Source organism: Urocitellus parryii, chromosome 2 (assembly GCF_045843805.1).
Source record: "Urocitellus parryii isolate mUroPar1 chromosome 2, mUroPar1.hap1, whole genome shotgun sequence".
Classification (NCBI taxonomy): domain Eukaryota; kingdom Metazoa; phylum Chordata; class Mammalia; order Rodentia; family Sciuridae; genus Urocitellus; species Urocitellus parryii.
Genome location: NC_135532.1, coordinates 209,163,477 through 209,183,311, shown reverse-complemented (window position 1 = coordinate 209,183,311; position 19,835 = coordinate 209,163,477). Strand labels below are relative to the sequence as shown.

The 19,835-nt window shown below is 35.9% G+C and overlaps 1 protein-coding gene across 1 annotated transcript in view; it reads right to left on the bottom strand.

Annotated features, from left to right (window-relative positions):
- Jam2 (junctional adhesion molecule 2) overlaps positions 1 to 19,835 on the bottom strand; it is a 53,785-nt gene that overhangs the window by 15,664 nt on the left and 18,286 nt on the right. The window contains exons 2-4 of the mRNA XM_026411921.2: positions 9,939 to 10,004; positions 4,072 to 4,179; positions 1,886 to 2,038 (exon numbers count right to left, since the gene is read on the bottom strand). Of these exons, the coding sequence (XP_026267706.2) occupies positions 1,886 to 2,038; positions 4,072 to 4,179; positions 9,939 to 10,004 (327 nt within the window). The remainder of the gene's footprint in view (positions 1 to 1,885; positions 2,039 to 4,071; positions 4,180 to 9,938; positions 10,005 to 19,835) is intronic.

Here is a 19,835-nt window from a genome sequence, read left to right as displayed (position 1 = left end):
CCAGACCTACATTCAGCTGAGTCTGTAATTACTCATGAAGTAGAGTAATTGGCAACACCACCACCCCTTCCCCAATCATTTAAGCTTTACTTATGTGAGAAAGAAACTTTAATTTTGTTAAGTCACTCAGAGCTCAGGGCTCATTTGTCATAAAAGAAAGTGTTATCTAATTCAATAACTATTCATTTTTAGATAAATAATCTCTTCTGTTTTCCTCACCAGTGATTTAATGTTTATTACCAACTATATTCAAAAGAAGTCAGATATAAAGGTATTTTTTCAGGCCTGGTACCAAACAAAAATCCTATTCTATCTATAATTGACCAAGTTAGAAAATACCAACTCCTGGAATTAGGGTTATTCTGATATCTGGAACTTGGAAAGTAAAACAGACTTTATTAGGTGACCCAATATCCAGGAAAACCCAGAACTAACTAAAATAGGCAGAATTCTAAGATGGTCCCCCAGGATCCCTGTCTTTAGGGGTACATACACATTCTCTCAGTTATTTAGTCAAATCCTAATGTAGGTACTACTGTGGAGGGATTCTGGAGATGTAACTAAGGTCCCAAGTATATGTGGTCTTTAAGATACAGAGATTTCATAGATGGCTTTGACCTAATCACAGAAGCTCTTGAAAGTCAGAGAGCTTTCTCTTCCTAGTTACATAAGGGAAAGCCAGAGATGTAAAGCACAAGAAGGATTCAACAGGCTTTTGCTGCACTGAAAACAAAAGGGACCAAGTGGCAAGGAGTATAGGTGGCCTTAAGAATTGAGTGAGGCCCCCAGCTGATAACTAGCATAGAGGGGGATCTATACCACAAGGAAATAAAATTAACTAACACCAAGAATGAGTTTGGAAATGGATTTTTCTCAGAGCTTCAAGGCAAAAATTCAGCCCATCCAGCACTTTGATTTCAGCATTTTGATAACCTTGAGCAGAACCCAGTCCTGTTACTGGATTTCTGATCTATAGAACTATGAACTTAAAAAAAAAGAGTGTTCTTTTGATCTGTTGAGTTTGCAATATTTTGTTACACAGCAGTAGAAAATGAATATACAGACTGAATCTGCTGCAAGGTTTTCTGAATTAAAATTTCTTTCTACTTGCATATCACTAGTGTTTCAGGAGGAACCTGGGCAACATTAAAAAAAGGAAAAGGAGTTATTTAATTTCCTTTACTTGGTAGCTTATGCTAACACCAATGATTTATTCCTCTACAAAGCACTGTTATGAGCTAATAATGTGTACCAGTGATTCTCATACTAATCAAACATCCTGGCTATGGAGTTAACCCCATCTGAATCCAAATCCTAGTCCAGACATTTATTTAACTGTGTGACACTTGGGCAATCATTTAACTTCTATTTCCTCATCTATAAAAATCAGGTTGTCAGTGAAGATTAAATAAAATCACATTCATGAAAGGTCCTACTACATATTAGCTGCAAAATAAAAGCTAATTTTGTTCCTTTACCAAACCACTTCCAATTCTTCCCTTGATTTACTTTTTTGTTTGTTCTGTTGCTTTTCCATAATATCATGTGATATCACTTTAGATGGTAATAGAAATAGCACAAATACTGAGAGCTATTGAAAAAGTCATGGGAAACATGCTCCCACATACAGAGTAGGACTTTAGGAATTATCTTTATTAAACCAAAAGAAGTTTTGTGATAAATGAGTTAATAATAATGAAATTTCAGCAACCAACCAGGTGTTAGGAAAAAACAGCCCAGACCACCTTGTTGAGATCCTGTAACTTTAGTGGCTGTGACTCCCAGTTAATGTTAGTATGTTCGTGGACCAGTGTCATTGCCCCTAGAGCTGGAGGGATGAGGATGGAAGTGGGTGACAAGAGTCACACACACACATGCATATTACCTAGTACTTCCAGAGTGACTGTATCCTCTTCCAGGTTTTGGCCTTGCTCTGATGGGGCACTAACTTCACAACGATATTTCCCAGCATCACTTCTTGTCACATTTTTGATTCGTATACTGAAATCTATCATCTCAGCTCGATCTTTAAAATCACCTTCAGAAAATGAAGACAACAATGTTAGTAATAATGCAAGTAACTTTCTGTGCAACATCCTCCTTAAATCACTCCATTCAGTAACTAAAACACGCATTTTCCTACCAGCAAGTTCACTTTTAAACCTTAAAAATTGTACATGCATGCTGTTACTTTAAATTTCTTTATTTAGCTGGGCATGACGGCACACTCTTGTGTCCCTGCTCCTCAGGAGGCTAAGACAGGAGAAACCCAAGTTTGAGACCCAACCTGGGCAACTTAGTGAGATCCTGTCTCAAAATTAAAAACAAGCAAGCAAATAATAAAACGTAGCTGAGGATGTGGCTCTGTGGTAGAGCACCCCTGGGTTCGATCTGTAGTACTACAAAAAAAAAAAAAAAGCCTTTTTTTGAAGGATATTTTCTTAGATTGTTCAAAAAATGATTAATTTGATATTCCTGTATTTTAAAGAATTCAACCCAAACACCTACTAACCTCATTCCTTTTATAGTACCCTTGCAGAAGTATTCCTGTTTTCAAAACAAACAGGAGACCCTGGTTTAATTGGTCAGAACAGTGACTATACCTATGGTAGGTCACATGATAGAACCAGAGAAGAAAAGGTGAGGGGAATGTGTTAAAAGGATTCGTTTAATTAGATTTTGATAGTAATTGTATAAAGAATTAAAATAGGATTTTGTGTAATATGCAACTACCAGAATCGGCAACTGTAGAAAATTCAGGTGAAGATAGCTGTGCTGCCAAAGTTCTGGGACCTACAGTCTTTTATCTTGAGAGATAGGAACCAGAGAGGACATTTATTTATTTATTTATGCTGGGGATTGAATCCAGGAATTCTCTACCACTAAACTATATCTCTAGTTCTTTTTGTGTTTGCTTTGTCCTCCATGCTTCAGTCTCTGAAGTAGATGGGATTACAGGTATGCACAACTGCAAATGGCTAGAGGGGATACTTTAAAATTTCTATAAACCTTAAACATTTGTCCACTTAGTTATTCTCTCTCTCTCTCTTGCTGCTTCTTCTTTTTTTTTTCTTCCTTTCTTTTTACCTTTCTTCCCCAGCCCCAACTCAGAGTTGGGGGAACAAACCTAGGACCTTACTAATGCTTTTCAAGTGCTCTACCACTGATCTGAACACCAGCCCTCCACTTAATTCTTTAAAATTAAAGTAATACATAGCATTTAAAAAATAATAATGTGTTTATTATCTTGTTAAATTGTATTTCCAACTTTAACAATTTTTATATTGGAAAAACTCAAGCATATGCAAAAGTACAGAATAGAGGAAATTGACCCTCAGTGTACTCATGCCTCAGCTTTAACTGTAATGGATGCATGGCCTATCTTAATTCATATTTCCCTTAACCACTGGGTATTTTATTTTTTTTCTTGTGGTGCTGGGGATCGAACCAGGGCCTTATGCATGCGAGGCAAGCACTCTACCAACTGAGCAATATCCCAGCCTACCACTAGATACTTTTGAAGCAAATTAACATCATAGCATTTCATGCATTATTATCCCATTTTTAGTTAAAAGTACATCACATATTCAATAGGAGAACAGAGTAGAACTAAATGTAAAACAAATAAAAGCACTTGCTAATGGTTGTAATTACCCATCCATCGTCCAAACTCCCTAGGCTTCTCAGTTCTGGCCTTGCTTTCCAGAGGAACTCAAGGAAAGGTGAGGGTATTATTAACTGAGCAGTGATCCCTCCATCTCAGGGCTATACTACTTTTTCTTCCCTTTTTAATCTACTGGGCCAGGAAGAACAATTGCATTCTGTATCCTCTAGGACTGAGCTGAGAGATGGAGGGTCCAGGAACCCCCTGGAATTCACCTTCACTGAAATTCTCTTCCTGTCCTTTATAGCTGTTGTGTTTTGGGTCTCAGACACTGTTGGTTTCATTTCACACTTACAAAAACACATTTTCAGTAATCAGTCATGTCCTGTTCTCATTTGTAATTTAAAGGATTTGGGCTGTACTTGGCATTCTCTTGCTCTGACCTCATCAAGACCACAGCATCTTACCTTGGAGAGCCTGTTGATAGTAGACAAAGGAGACACTCCGCCCCAGTTTCTTCCACTCTAATCTGGAAGAAATGGTCTTCTTTGGGGTTTTGCAGGCTAAAATAACCTCTAGGACCAACAACAAAAACACTGGTTTTCTAATTATCCCTGCGAATTTATGTTTTACTTAATTAACAGTTTTTAAGCATTCTTAAGTTGTGACTTTACATTCTATTTATTCTTTCTTTTTTTGAGCTAAACTAATAGGATACCCATTAATAAGTTACATAAATAAGTTAGTTAAAAGTACATTAATAATGGGTATTCTATTGGTTTAGCTCAAAGATGAATTGGAAGCATTACAACTCTTTCACAAAACTGTTTGACACTATTCTGCTTTTCCTAGTTATTGAGCCTGAGTTTCCATCAGTAAAATGAGACAGTACCTTATAGAGTCGTGAATTTTCAAGTGAAATAATATATGCAAAGCACACAGACCCAAACATAGTAAGCACTTAACAAACAGCAGCTCTGATTAATTATTCATCAATTTATCCCCAGTTTCAGTCTTTGAGGAGTCTACAGTCTGGTAGAAGAGGCAAACAAGGTAAAGGCATTTCAGTCCAAAGGGGATGAATATCAGATTTTGGGTTTGGAAAGAGCACGCTGCCCTCTAGTGCCTAAGAAAGGCACTTAGTCCAGCCCAGGCTGTGTTGGGGAAACGCAAAGAAGTTCCTCCCAACTGGCTGTTACTGAAAGCTAGGACCTTGTCCCTGATGCCAATCCAACAATGAGGACGCAGTTTTGAGAAAAAGGAAAACCAAGTTATATTGCTTTACTAGCAAAGGAGAAACACAGGGGATTCCTAACCCAGAGGAAGAAACATGTCCATTTTAAAAATAAGTCACAGAGACAGAGCAGCAAGGGCTCTTATTCAAAGCATAAAGTGGACCACTGTTACAGCCACAGTCTCAATCAGATCCCTTGTGTGGATATGCCTTAAAAATTACATTAATATGAACCCAAATGGCCCTCTAATAAATTGTTTATTCTTTCCCCTAAATGGCTGCCTGTAACCCTGCCTCAATTCAGATAAACTATTAAAAGACTTGATCTTGGCATCAAGTGTAACTACTCCAGTGTTGTTAAATTGACTTCATTACAGGAAATTTACTGCAGTTGCATCTTTAAGCGATTCCTGGAACTTCTGAAGGAGCCAACTCCTTTGACTGTCCAAACGAGATGATTGAGGGCAGGGAAACCCAGTGCTGGTCTGCACACTGTTTCAGCTTGCCAAAAAGAAACCTCCAGTTACATCTTTCAAGCATGTTCCAACCAAGCTTCTAGAATTCCAACTTCATATTTCTGGGAGTTTTTTCTCCCACAAGGCAAATTAAAAACACAGTATCTCTGATTAGAAGAAAAAAGGTTAAAATCCTTTCTGTGTCTCAGAGTTTGATGCTAAACAAATCTAATGTCATTAAAGATATTAACTCAAGTTTTATTCAAAATATACACATAGATATGGACAAAAGCCTATAAGCATATATATAAAAATTATAACCCAGTAGTGATTTCTGTGTGATATAATGATGATTTTTTTCTTTCTGTTATATGTAGTTTCCATTTTTTTTAGTTATATTCATTGCCAGAAATATAGAAGTAAAATAGAAGGAAATAGAAAATAGGGCAGAGAAAAGAAAGACAAGGAAGAAAAGAACCAAAAGCTGATTTCAAGGATGCCTAAAGTTTCTAAAACATGTTTTACATCACAAAGAGATGTGATTTTATAGAGGTGTTTACAACTGTGCTACAAAGACAAAACGTGTGCTTAGGGACCTGTCGGAGGAAACACAGCTCTTGCTCTGTTGATTAAGGAGACTGGGCGGTGACCTTCCGGAGTCTTGAGTTTTAGATAGGTTTCCTTCCCGTATTTTGTTGAGTTTTCCAGCAATTAAACACACACCCACACTCATTTTTTTTTTTTTTTGTCTATTCTACTGTCTTATTCCCATGTCTTAGGAATCATGTTGTACTCAATCATGTTGTTTCCTATATTTAACTAAACATGCAAACATACATACATACACGCACACACAAAAACAAAACAAAAACATGCATTTTGATGAGTTCTTCCTAATTCATATCCTTCTATGTTCTCAGTGCTCTGTGGGAAAACCTCTAAGGAAATTTATGTTGGAAAATGTCACCAATGATTTTCCTAAGTCCAGTGACTTCATTCCAGCCACTCTCTCATGGACTGTATAAAATGTAGAGAACAGGTCTATGCAATCTGCCCAAAATATGTTGAGTACTTACTATGTGCTCAGCATTGCTTTTTGAGTTCTATCAGTGAACAGAGCAATGATTCCCTGTACTTTGGGATCTTACAACCTAGCAGAAGAAGTCAGGCAGAAAAAAGCAACATTATACAAGTGAATTCTATTGCATGTTGGATGGTGATGAGGTGCTGTAGGGAAAAGAGAGTACAGCAGAGTTGGGGAAGTTTGGGAGTGCCAAGGACAAGGATGCAGTTTTTTAAAAGAGTAGTCAAGTTTACCTCTTTTACAAGGTGACATCTGATCAATGATATAGAAGATGGACGGAATATGTATTGTGGTAGGCCCAGGGAACAGCCAGGGCCTATACCCTAGGGTGCCATGCCAATACCTTGATTTTGAATTTCTAGCCTCTAGAACCTAGAGGAAATATGTTTCTGTTACTTTAAGTCACCTGGGTTGTGGTATTTTCTTATGGCAACTCTAGAATATGAATACAAATTAATCTAAAAGCTAATTCTCATGGAATCTCCTTTCTCTCTTTAGCCAACAGTCAACACTCAAGGCCAGGACAATTTTTGGTATTCTGCTTTAGGGTTATTGTCACATAAAAATATAGTACTTTATAGCACAGGTTTTGGAATTAAACCTTTGCCCTATACTGGATATATGATGAGAAAATTACTTAATTTTTTTGAACATTATAAAATAATGTTCTAAAACTATAAAATAAATAAAAATAATAGTACTCATCTCACAGAGTTGTAAAGATTAAATGAGATAATGAAGTTATATACTGGGTGTACATGGTGTATTATATATAGTATGTGGTACATAAATGGTCATTATTATTTTCACACATGGGGATCTTCTCTTTAAATGTACTTGCAAGCTTGACATGATAGAAACCCACATGTTATATCATCACAAATCTCTCAGATTTGAACTAAAATGTTATCTCTGTTTTGGATGGCAAAGAAAACAATGTCAACATAAATCACACTTTTCAATACAAGACATATTAAAACAGAAAAATGTGCCAAGTTTCTTAATCAAGGCGCTTATTTCATTGTCAAAACTACTGTTTCATTTAGATGAAGAAAAGATAAATGTTTATTTATTTATTTATTTATTTATTTAATATTTTTTATTGTTGATGGACTTTATTGTCTTTATTTTTATGTGGTGCTGAGGTTCGAACCCAGTGCCTCATGCATGCTAGGCAAGGACGCTACCACTGAGCCACAACCCCAGCTCAAGATAAATGTTTATTTAAAAAATTAGCAAAATAATTACTTATAGGAGTAAGAATCATTATGAATTTTATTTTTTCTAAGATTATTTATTGCTACCTTTTGAGTCTATTCTCTGTGGTCATGTTAAAAAAATTATCAAATTCTACATAGCACAAAAAGAATTGATACTACTAGAGTAGTTCTGAAAAATCAGCAGAAATTACTTCTGGGAAGACATGCTTCAGAATTGGATCCCCTCTATAGAAGTCCACTCACATAATTTATAAGCCTGACAGATCTGCCCTGGTTTCGGGTTCTTTCTGCTTTTGGTATTGCCCTGGAAAGTGATACAGAATAGTTACACTAAAAGAAAGAATTAATTCATACTTTTGACATTAGGAAAATAAGAGATTAGGAAAACTCTGAACAAAATGGGTAGGACACATATACAAACAAACCACCAAATATTACAGATCTTAAGTAAAATTAAGTCACTGCATAAAATATCATAAAAGGTGAAAGAAAATAGGAATTTATTTTTGCATTATTGAGAGCCAAATTGGAATAATCAGAGCACATATAAAATAGAATTAAAATGCAATTCTTAATTAGAAGGAGCAGAGGTGAAACAAGAAAATAGAAGATATTTATTTTGGAGTGAGAGTAACTTTTTTTTTTCTTTTGGTGCTGGGGGTTGAACCCAGGGCCTCGCCCTGCTAAGCATGTGCTCTACCACTTACACCCACAGCCCTGAGACTAACATTTGATTGCAATAAATTATGGAAGGATTTTCTATATTAAAATAAAGCATGCATTAAAAAGTAATGTAAATGGGCACAGGATTTCATTTTGGAGTGTTGGAAATGTTCTGGAACTAGGTAGAGGGGGCACTGCACAGCAATGTGAATATACAAAGGCTTCTGAATTGTTCATTTTAAAAAGATGAATTTTAGGGACTGGGGTTGTGGCTCAGCAGTAGAGTGCTCGCCTAGCATGTGCGAGACGCTGGGTTTGATCCTCAGCACCACATAAAAATAAATAAATAAAACAAAGGTATTATGTCCAACTACAACTAAAAAAATTTTTTTTTAAAAAGGATGGATTTTGTTGTGTGAGTTTTGCTGCAATGATTTTTTTTTTTTTTAAGTAATGATGATTAAAGACTGTAACTTTGACGTCCTAATTCAGATATTAGGGCATCGGGCCTGAGGGTAGGGAAGTACAGCCACTGCGTCCAGCTGGACCCAGGAAAGTGAGAAATAGCAGAAATGAACTTCACTTCCTTTGTCCCTCAGGGACATGCTGCTCCATTTTTCCTCTCTCACTGTGCTCCCTCTTTTGGCCATTCCAGGCTCCTTTTTGGCATCTTACTCAACCTATTTATCTTTCTGCAAGTACTCCAGAGTCCAAGTTACTTCCAACCATTAATTTCCTCTTTCCACTTCTCCTTACTTAAAACTAACTCACAATAAAGGGTGTCTTATTAGCTTAGTCATGTAAAACATTGGAATTAAAAGGACTTAATTAGCCTAAAAATTATTTAAGTGACTTGTTACTAAGTGGTTTGTTGTTTTTGAATAATGGACTAGTTTTTATAACATGTTTTTTACTTGTCAAGCACGTATAACTTGTTAGACACTACTGTAAGCACCATATAAATACTAACTCGTGTTCCAGGTCTCTTCTCTCATCTTTGACCCTTTCCTTCAAACTGTCTCTAACTTCAGGAAGAAAACATTCCTGAAGACAAGAGAGTAGGTGTTTGGGACCTGTGTCTTAAGTGTTTACAATCTCTGACATAAACAAACATTGCATTTAAGAAAGATTAGTTATTCTGGTTTCTTTGTATTATTCATTGTGTCCTAAGGTCAAAAAAAAGGATGGTCGATATTTGAAGTACACTTATAAAAGGCTCTATATACTATTTGGGGGTAATTATTAGTTCTTTAAGTATTTTTTTACTGTAACAAAATACATACTAATCCCCGAATTTATAAATAAGAAAATGGCACTTCAAGATAGAATACATTAATGTCATCTTAAATACTTAGTTGGGGTGTTAACTTCCATTAACCTTCTTCAACTGGTTAAAATTTTCCTTAAGATCTCTCTCTGTTTTACAAAATAGATTTTGTCACAGATAATTTATGTTATAGGAGCCCTTCTATGTACATCTGGCCTTTATTGATGATTCAGAATTTTTACTGAGGAGGTAGAGAAAGTGTTATAAATGTGGAAATGCATGGAATATTTCAGGCAAAAGAATTAGTGTGGGGTGAAAGAGAATATGCCAACAAATATAAAAATAATATCACCTGTTACCCTCATGAGTCATTTAAACATTACAGCCTGTAAGAATTGGTAAATACCATACCTTGGTACTCTATAGCTGTGACAACTTGATGGTCTTTGGGGGCAGATAATCCATAGGCCTTATGATCTGAAAAGTTAGAACAGATAAGATAATTAAAATAGTATAAAAATTAGTTTTCAAATGTTTAAAGGAAATACCATTTTAAGAACAATGACCTAGATTGGGGGATAGATTTATACATAATATATAGGTTTTAAAATATCAAAATAGAAAAATCAAGCTATACATGTCACTTCCATTTTATTATGGTTTTGGACTTCAAGCATTCCCCAAAGCTAAACCTATGAATGTATTCGCACCCCTCCACATACAAGCCATTCTCACCAGCCCCACTGAAAACAAGAGCTCATGTCTTTATGTCCTTAATTTATCTTAATATGCAGCCTATGTCCACCCACCCATCCATTCATCCACCCACCCATCCATTCATCCATCCATGTAGAAACCACTTTTCTGACTCAACAATCCCCTTTGTATATAATCTTACATCCTCTCATTGACTCTACCATTAATACCTACATCTATATCTCCAACTCCAATCTCTTTTCCCATGGAGTCCCTCCTGCCATGTTTCTGCTGGACATCTGTATCTCCATTTCCACAAACTTGTGAGCAAAAGATGAACTCATCAGTTTAAGCCCAAATGTTATTTCTAAAACTGGTTACTCTAAGGTTCTTCAAACAAGCCTAAGTTCAGAGCAGTGGTTACCTCATTATAGTGAGAGGCATCACAATCTACATGGTCACTCTGGCCAGAATCTTAGGCACTGCCCATGATACCTCCACCCTCTCATCCATTCACTCTAAGTTTCCATCTATGGACTGAGAATTGTGCATCAACCAGGATAATGTTTTGAAAAATTGTCCTTTTTCTCTTTGCTCACTCCCACCTTTGTAACTGCTCCTTGCCCCAAGGAAGGGATACAGATAGCCAAAACCAGAGAGAGAGAAACAGGGCACTTCTTGCCTTGCCACATTAAAACCCTGACCTTGAAAGAAATGTAAAAAAAAAAAAAAACATAGATCATGCAAAACATTTACAAGAAACCATTGTGACTGAAATATATCTTCTCCACAGACTTGGAGTAGAGAGGAGGAAGTGAGTTGGAGAACGTGAATCTTGGCAGACTGTTGAGAAAGAAAAACAATAGCAACATTTATTAAGTACTTAGATGTCAGGCAACATCCCAAGCACTTTACAAGTATTAATTCACTTGGTTCTCACAAGAATTATCTGCGACTGGGTACCATTTTCATCCACATTTTTTTCCCAAGTGTGAAAACTGAAGCACAGAGAGAATAAGAACTTAATCAAGATTCTATGCGTAGTACATGGTGGAGCTGGAGTTTGAACTCAGCCTGTCTGCACCCACAACCCACATGGTTAATTACTTTATTATACCTGTACTACACCCTGTTTCTCCCAAGCTGAACTATGAACAAGAACTGCCAATTAACAAAGATGCCACGTGGAAAGATATATTGGTCTAACGGAGGAAGGAAAGACTGGGAAATTGGTTATAACAAAGGCAAAGGACTCGCACTGAAGCACAATACAGGTGGAATATAAGAGGCTGTGACTAGGGAAGCCAGACACCAAAGGATTCCCAGAGGGGAGGCTTTGAAGCAGGGTTTCTCAATATTGATACCATTGACCTTTGAGGTTGGATCATCCCTTGTTGGAAGAGATTGTCCTGTGCACTACAGGATGTTGTGCAGCATCCTTAGCTTCTCCCCACGCAATGCTAGAAGCACCAACCATCTCCAAATCATGACGACTAAAAATGTCTGTAGACATTGGCTAAGAATCACTGTTCTGAGCTTAGTTAGGCTGGTTTGAAGAACCAGTCATAGAAATAAGCCAATATACTAAAGGATAGCAAAGAACTATGAGTTCAAAGATTTTGAAAGTTCCTATGAAATCAGAATTTCACAACTATGAAAGATAAGTTATTATACTTCTGGGAAGGAGAAAAAATATCTTTCATACTAAATGGTGTTATGGTTTGGATGTGAGGTGTCCCCTAAGAGCTCCTGTGTTATTTCAGGGATATTCAAAGGTGAAATGATTAGATTGCAAGAGCTGTGACCTAATCAAAGAGTGGTAACTGTAGGAAGGTGAGACATGGATAGAAAAGGTGGGTCACTGAGAGCAAGTCCTGCAAATGTTCATCTTCTCTGTCGTTCCTCACTCCTTCCCTCCTCCTTTCCCTCCTCCTCCTCCTCTTCCTCTCCCTCCTCCTCCTCTTCCTCCTCCTCCTCTTTCTCTCTCTGCTTCTTGGGCACCATGACAGAGCAGCTTCCCCTCCACCACACTCTTCCACCATAATGTTCTGCTTCCCCTCCAGCCCTGGGCAATACAGACTTGGCCAACCGTGGACTGAATCTCTGGAACCATGAACCAAAATAAACTTTTTCTCCTCTATATTGTTCTTGTCAGAGAGTTTGATCACAATGAAGAAAAGCTGACTAACAGAGAAAGCATCTTTTCTTTGACTTATTCATCTACATGTACATTAACGTGTAAATTAGGCTTTATACTCCTAAGGAACACAGGCTGTGCTAGGGAAGTTTTCTTTTATTCCTTTCTTTCTACCTTAAAAGACTGCACAGAAAAAAAAAAATCTAATTGCACATTAAAACTCTCAGAAGTCTGCAGGACTTGAATGTCTAGCTTCCCTGTCTAACTAGTCAGAGTTTGTATCTCTAAATTGTAAACATCTTCATTAGGGAAATAACCCTGGTGTTGATGTGAAAAATGTGGGATGCAACTGATCCCTTTTATTGACAGCCGCAAACATATCTATATAAAACAGTGAGTGGGGTGATGTGATTCGGTCTTGTAGAGGTGTCAGGGCCACCAAGGAACAATTCAAAATAACTCTTTTGTTTCTGTATTTTTAAGAACCATGAAAGGAGTCCACACAATCTTTTCAGATCTCCATTTTCCCACTTTTCCATACAATTCAGTCACATACCGAGCATTTTCTCTTTTCACATTCCTCTGAAACCTCCTTCCATATGCCTCCCCAATACTTTTTTTCCCCAACGTTTTCCTCTCCTCCCCAAATTTTATTTCATACAGTCCAAAGGCAGAGTCTGGATCTTCCAAACAAAGGTGGTCATCCAGAATTCTCCTAAGTGGTTGAGGAAAAGGCAGGAACTTCAATGTCCTTGTTGTATTATCCTACATTTACTACTTAAATTTTTGGATATTTTTGACAGTGATTACGATTCCAAACCATTTTTCTGTGAAACGTTCAAAAGACACTTTGAAAAAGCTTCTTTTCCCTTTTGAATTGGTGCCTTCAAAAATGCTCTCATTATGAGTGACTATTCTTGTGATTTTTGAAGTATTTTAGTACACTTTTTAGACAAAACAATGAAGACTCATATTCCCTGTAAACCAGTTGAGGGGAAATCTAGGCAAAAATAGGAAAAGTTCATCTTTGTTCACTCCACGTGGTCATGTCTTTGAACTTTCCAAACACCACACTGCCTACTGAGAGTGTTTATTTTCTTCAGCAGACTTTGGCTTTCCTTCATGTGAGGCAAACTTTAGTAAAATGTGAGATTAGAAGATTTAGGAGCTGTGTTCCAGGAATCAATGAGAAAGTGAATCTTTTCCCTCTTTCTCACTTCCACTTTTCTACTTGTTAAAGCTTCTTTTGAGAAATATTTTTTAAATTTTCAAAACTCATTAAAAATCCTGTGAAAAATAACATCAAATGTGATTTTAGGAAATTAATTTTTCCTTCATAAATTTTACATGCATATATTTGAACAGAAAAAATATATGTCCCAGACACTAACTAAAAAAAAAAATTGAATACATGAAGCTATGAAGGCAAAAAATTATAATAGAAATTGGATTTTTTGTTTCAGGTATACACTTATTTTAACAAACACATTTAAAAATTACATATTAAGAGGGTACCATGCAATGTTTCTGTATATGTATACATTGTATATTTCTGAATCAGGTTAAAAATAGGTTTTCTCAAACATGTATAATTGTTTATAGTGAAAAACTCTTAAAATTATTTCTTCTGGCTTTTTATAATGTACACTACATTATTGTTATCTATAGCCACCCTGCTGTGCAACAGCTCACCAGAACTTCCTCCTCTTTTCTAACTTACTAGGCACCCATTGATCAACCTCTTCCCATCCCTCTCATCCCTGGACTCCCTCCAGCCCTGGGAACCACCATCCTATTCTCAACTTCTGTGAGATCAACTCTCAATTTCCATCAGATTCTACATGTGAGTGATACACATGGTACTTGTCTTTCTATGCCTGGCTTATATCACCTTAACATAATGATCGATCCATGTTGTTGTCATTGACAGGATTTCATTTTTTTATAGCTGAATAGAATTCCAAGATATATATGTGCCACATTTTCTTTACTTATTCATAGGTTGTTTCTATTTCTTGGCTGTTGTTAATAGTGCTGCAATTAATAGGAATGCAGATGTCTCTTTGACATAATGATTTCATTTCTTAGATATACAACCATTAGTGAGGAGAATTAGGTTTTTTGTTGCTGTTGTTGCTGCTTGCTTGCTTGTTTGTTTTGCATTGCTAGGGATTGAACCCAAGGCATCAAGCATGCTAGGCAACTGAGCTACAACCCCAGCCCCTAGGGGATTAGTGTAAATAAATCAATAAATGGGTAGTATTTCTTGGTATCTGAATATTTATTTCTGTGGTTTTTAAGCATCTTTTTCTGGTGACCTTGCTATCTCTAATCTACTTACTTTAAGGTTTGCTTGTAAAAATATGTAACATATAAGATCACTTATGTTGAACTTATTTAAACATAAAGTTGTGAACCTTAAAATTAAAAACATGCTTTATAAGATTTCTACTTTGTTATAGGTTTTCTGAGCCTTAAAGTTTACTTTTTAAAACTTGTATCTAAAAACTTATGAAAATAAAATATTGGATTGTATATAAATATGTCACCAACAGATGTCAGGAATAATCTGTTTGGATGCCTTCTTAAACCAATTTTTTTCCTTTACTTTTCTAGAATAAATAAATGTGAAAATAAACAACAACAACAACAAAAATCATGATGTGAGCTCAATGGTTGAGGTCAGTGATTGTTTTAAAGTTAGCTACAAAAACCTCTTTAATAGTAATGGATGTGTTCCAAAGTCACTGGCAGAAGTTCACAAACTAAAGTTAAAGATGATTATGTCCTTAACTGCTAACCACTCCAAGTCAAATAATTCCTGGTCAAATGAAACCCTTTGTGTTTCTCCCCGCCCCCTTTAAGAATAAAAATTCTTACATTTTCTATTTTTCATCTAAGATAATCTGATTTAGCTAAGAATAAATACTTACTTTACACTACAATAACTTTTAAATTACTATACAAATATTGCTTAAGGCAACATTTTTAATTGAAAACATGATTGCAAAAAATTGAAGTGCTATAGAGGTCTTTTATTTTATAAGTACAGTACAGACAGCATCACCTATAAAGTCAAGTTATAAAACTAAGGACATAAATTATTTCATAAGTTTAAAAAAATAAAAGTTAACAGCCATATGGATTAGTACAATTCACATTAAATATACATTAGTACATTACTAATATACATTTATTATACTAATGAATATAAATAGTTGCACAGGGTTAGCAAAATAATATCACGCAGAATTTATTGTGGCTAATTTGTATGGATAGAAAGTAATCCAATCAAGTAGGAATTAGAAATTAGATAATATACTCATCTATCTCACAATTATTCATCTATTCTAGATCTAGGGAATACAGAAGAAAGAAAAAGGGAAAAAGAGACAGAAACACAGACAGAATAACCTTCTAGTCTCTCAAAGGAAACATTCTGGCCCTTCCTCTTCATGAGTCATCCACATTCTATTTTCAGAGAAAGGGAATCCAAGCGAAAGTGCTAAGAGAAAGAAAAAAGGCTCTTGGCTTTATAACTAATGACTTGTGGTGATGTCCTGGTAAGTTAATGAAGACCTAAAGAATTTAAGGGTGATTTTTGACTATGAATAAAACTTCCCTTTAAGAACCTAACATCTAAGTAAGATATAACTCCACTGTGTTTATATCTTTGTTGACAGATGTGACAGTTGAAAGCAGTGAAATAAGCTCTTTAAACTTGCAACAATTTAGAAAGCAAAGAGGCTAAGATGTGCATTTAGTTAGTTGGCCTCTTTGGTCTTCTGAATCTCTCAAACCTCAAGGTGAGGTGAGGAAGTAGAAGCAAATACAACAAATGCTGTGAATGGCTTCACGTCCATTTTCAAGCTTTAGGGTGGTAAAGATATTCAAGGAGTATATTAAAAATTATCATTTAACAAAGAGAGTATTCATGGATATTCATGGTGAACAAGCTAAATTGAACAAACCATGAATTTTGTCATCTACTTCATGAAGTTGTATGCATTCCCCTTTTCCTGGTCTTTAACAACTTGAGTATAAATGGGACTATTGATGTTTCAGAGTAGAGTACACAGCTGTTTTTATGTAAGTTATATGCTTTGGTAAATTCAATAGGGCATTCCTTTGCCTTGAGGAACTGTATGATTAAAATTTTCAGGTGCTTGCTATTAGAAGAGATGCAATAAATAAGTTAATTTCTCAAAGTAAAATAAATTCTACAAATTTTCAAAGAAGTGTTTCTTGGCATCTCTTCAAATGTTTTAGTCATTGTGAATTTCTTACCAGGTGTTACCCGCCAGGACATGATGGAAATTATTTTATAATTCTGTGAATTTCCTCATGATATTTCACAAATGACAATCTCAGCCAACCACAATTTGTTCACCAGTGACATCATCTATAGATATTTGTTGGATGGCAGCAGTGAAATCCAATAGACTCTCAAGACAAGATGAAGAAATGTCATCTTTCAAAAGTGATAGTGAAGCCAGGTGTGTTGGCACACACCTGTAACCCCTGTAACCCCAGAGGCTCGGGATGCTGAGGCAGGAGGATCGACTGTTCAAAGCCAATCTCAGCATCGATGAGGTGCTAAGCAACTAGTAAGACACTGTCTCTAAATAAAATACAAAATAGGGCTGGGGATGTGGCTCAGTGGTTGAATGCCTCTGAGTTCAATCCCTGATACTAAGAAAAAAAAAAAGAAAAAGAAATTGATACTGATAGGAATCATATACTCAATAGAAGCTACAATTGTTGATCATTCCATGTCCTAACTGGTTCTCTGTTAAGATTAAGGTGCCAGGAAAGAATGGCCCTATAATTTTATTAGTGTAAAATAGGGAATCACTAAAGAGGTCAGATATCAGAACAGACATAGGGTGTGATGGCAAAGAGGTAAGAATAACAAGCCCGAGTGTCTTTGCACCAATGGCATAGGTGGTCTGAAAAGTGTCACAGGTACACTTCTGTAGGAGAGATGGTGCATGGAGCTTTAAGAGTTTTATTGATTAAAATTATTCATTGCCTTTTAATATGAAATTGTAATTGCCTAATACCTACTTTGGTTTTTAAAGATTAAAAGTCCAGAATGTCATCAGCATTTGGTAATTATATTTCTCAGTAGAAATGAATTCACTAATACAGTTGCAAATAAGTTGTTTTTGGAATTTGGTATTGCATATCACTTCTGTAGAGTTTGATCAGCTCTGAGAAAATTGCCTAAACCTGAGTTTCCAAACCAGACTTCAGAACCAGAATCTGCATCATCAATTCTGGTTTGAAATTCTGTGAGTATCTGGTAATCTCTGTACAAAATGTCCTAAAAGCAGACTCACATAGATTACTTAGGTGCTACTTGGGCCAGGGAATAGGGAAAGGGTTATCCCACAATTATTTGACATTTTTAAAATCCCTTAAGTGCACATATGAGACAATAACTACCATCTCCTAAACTGTCTCTACCCTCCCACACAGTTACTTAGTATTGTTATAAAAATCTCTTTATATCTTTGAGGTTTTGCTTCTGTTTTACTGAGTGAATTTCAGAAATCATTTGCAACCGTTTAATGTTTCAAATGTTTTCATTTTTTGGAAGCAGTTATGAATACAAATTATGTTTTGTGAGAATTAGCATTAAAGTGTCAAAAGGTTTCTCTGCTATCACCAGTTTATTAACTTCATAACTTGCAAATTAGATTTATCTTTGCATTTTTCAAAGACAGATAGCATTGCTAATGTTTTCAATCTTTTTCTGAAATAGAATATTTATAAAATGTAATGAACAGGCACATAAAAGGGACAAATGGACCGTGACGTTAATGAAGCTTAAGCTTTGGGGACCAAACTTGGGATTGCCCAAGGCCCTAGCAGTGGGATGGAAGGACCAGAAATATGTACCCATTTTGCAAAATGTGCAAAAATAAGATTTTTTTTGGTATTTTTTTCATACACAGAGTGCTACTGGTCAAATAATCATGGTCTGCAATAATCATGGACCTTTCCTTATTTTTTATTTTATTTATCTTTTGTAGTGTAGGGGATTTCCTTCTAGGCAAGTGTTCTTCCACTGAGTTACACCCCCCAACCCTAGCCTTCTCCTTATTAATGTGTGTATTCAGCTTCCCAGATTTGACCACACACCAGGCTTAGATAAAGAACATGGTCTCTGGGGACCATGGTCTCATAAGTTAACCTCTGAAACACTTATGATTTCATAGGATCAATGACCTACTGTACACATGCTCTGAACCAAACTTCATTCCTCAAAATGTAAGAGTTGTGTGGATTTTATTTTTCAAGTCTCCTGCTGGATGATGAGTCAGAAAATCTTCGACCTTACATTTTGTACATGTGTTATTAATTATACTCTATGACCACGAATGCTTACAAAAGAAATTTGAAAACCAAAGGAAACCTCCCAGCATATTGTTGCTTCATGTTTCCTTTGATTAGTCTTCAGGAAGCCAAAAGAATAAGAACCATTTATTTTGAAGTGCAGAACATGGAAACAATGGCTTGGCATTGCTTTACTGTCATATTTGCAATCGTCAGGCAAGATTGCTCAAATTAGCTACACTGATTTCTTGCATGCTCTAAATCCAGGGGCTATTATTGTCTTTTTCTTTTGGTAAAGGCAGTTCTCTGACTCTTATTTAAACTGGCCCAACACACCCAACTGCATGCTCACACAAACAGGCACTTTCTAGGGTCAGTTAGAGTCTGATTAAAAAAAAATTGTTTAATGATATCTACATGTATTCAAACCCATGAGATCTTTGGAGCTGCCTCCTGGAATGTTCGGGAAATGAGTATAGTATATGCTATGAGAAAAAGGCCCAATTTTTAGAATACATTAAATATTTAAAAGAGCAGGATTTTACTGAAAGCTTGGTCCTTGTCTCCAATGCCAATCCAGTGATGAGGACATGGTTTTGAGAAAAAGGAAAAAAGGTTTTTTTGCTTTGCTAGCAAAGGAGAAACACAGGGGACTACTGTCCCAAAGGCTGTGATTCTGCCCATCAACAGGAACAGGGAGCTTTTAAAGAGGTGATTCAAAGGCTACATTCCACATGTTCTCTGTAGGAGTTGTCATTCACTTGTTAATTTGGGAGACAGTCATTTCTGAGTCTTCTGGTCTCATTTGGTATCAATAGTCTAGTTTACTTGTTCCAAAGGTGGGTAAGTACTCAAGGACAGATAAATCTGCCTAAAATGGGGAAGAAAGGTAATCCTATTCCCTAGAGATTAGGGAGGAGCAGGGAGAGAGGAAGAGAAAGAAACATGTTCATTTAAAAAAATAAGTTGCAGTGGAAGAGCAGCAAGGGCTATATGCAAGCATAAAGAGGACCACTGGTATAAATAAATAAATAAATAAGAGAAAAAAATAAAACATCTTTATTATTATAAAATTGAAAATAAACTTAATAAAATATTCTCAATTTAATAACACAAGATGAATATGTTAAAAA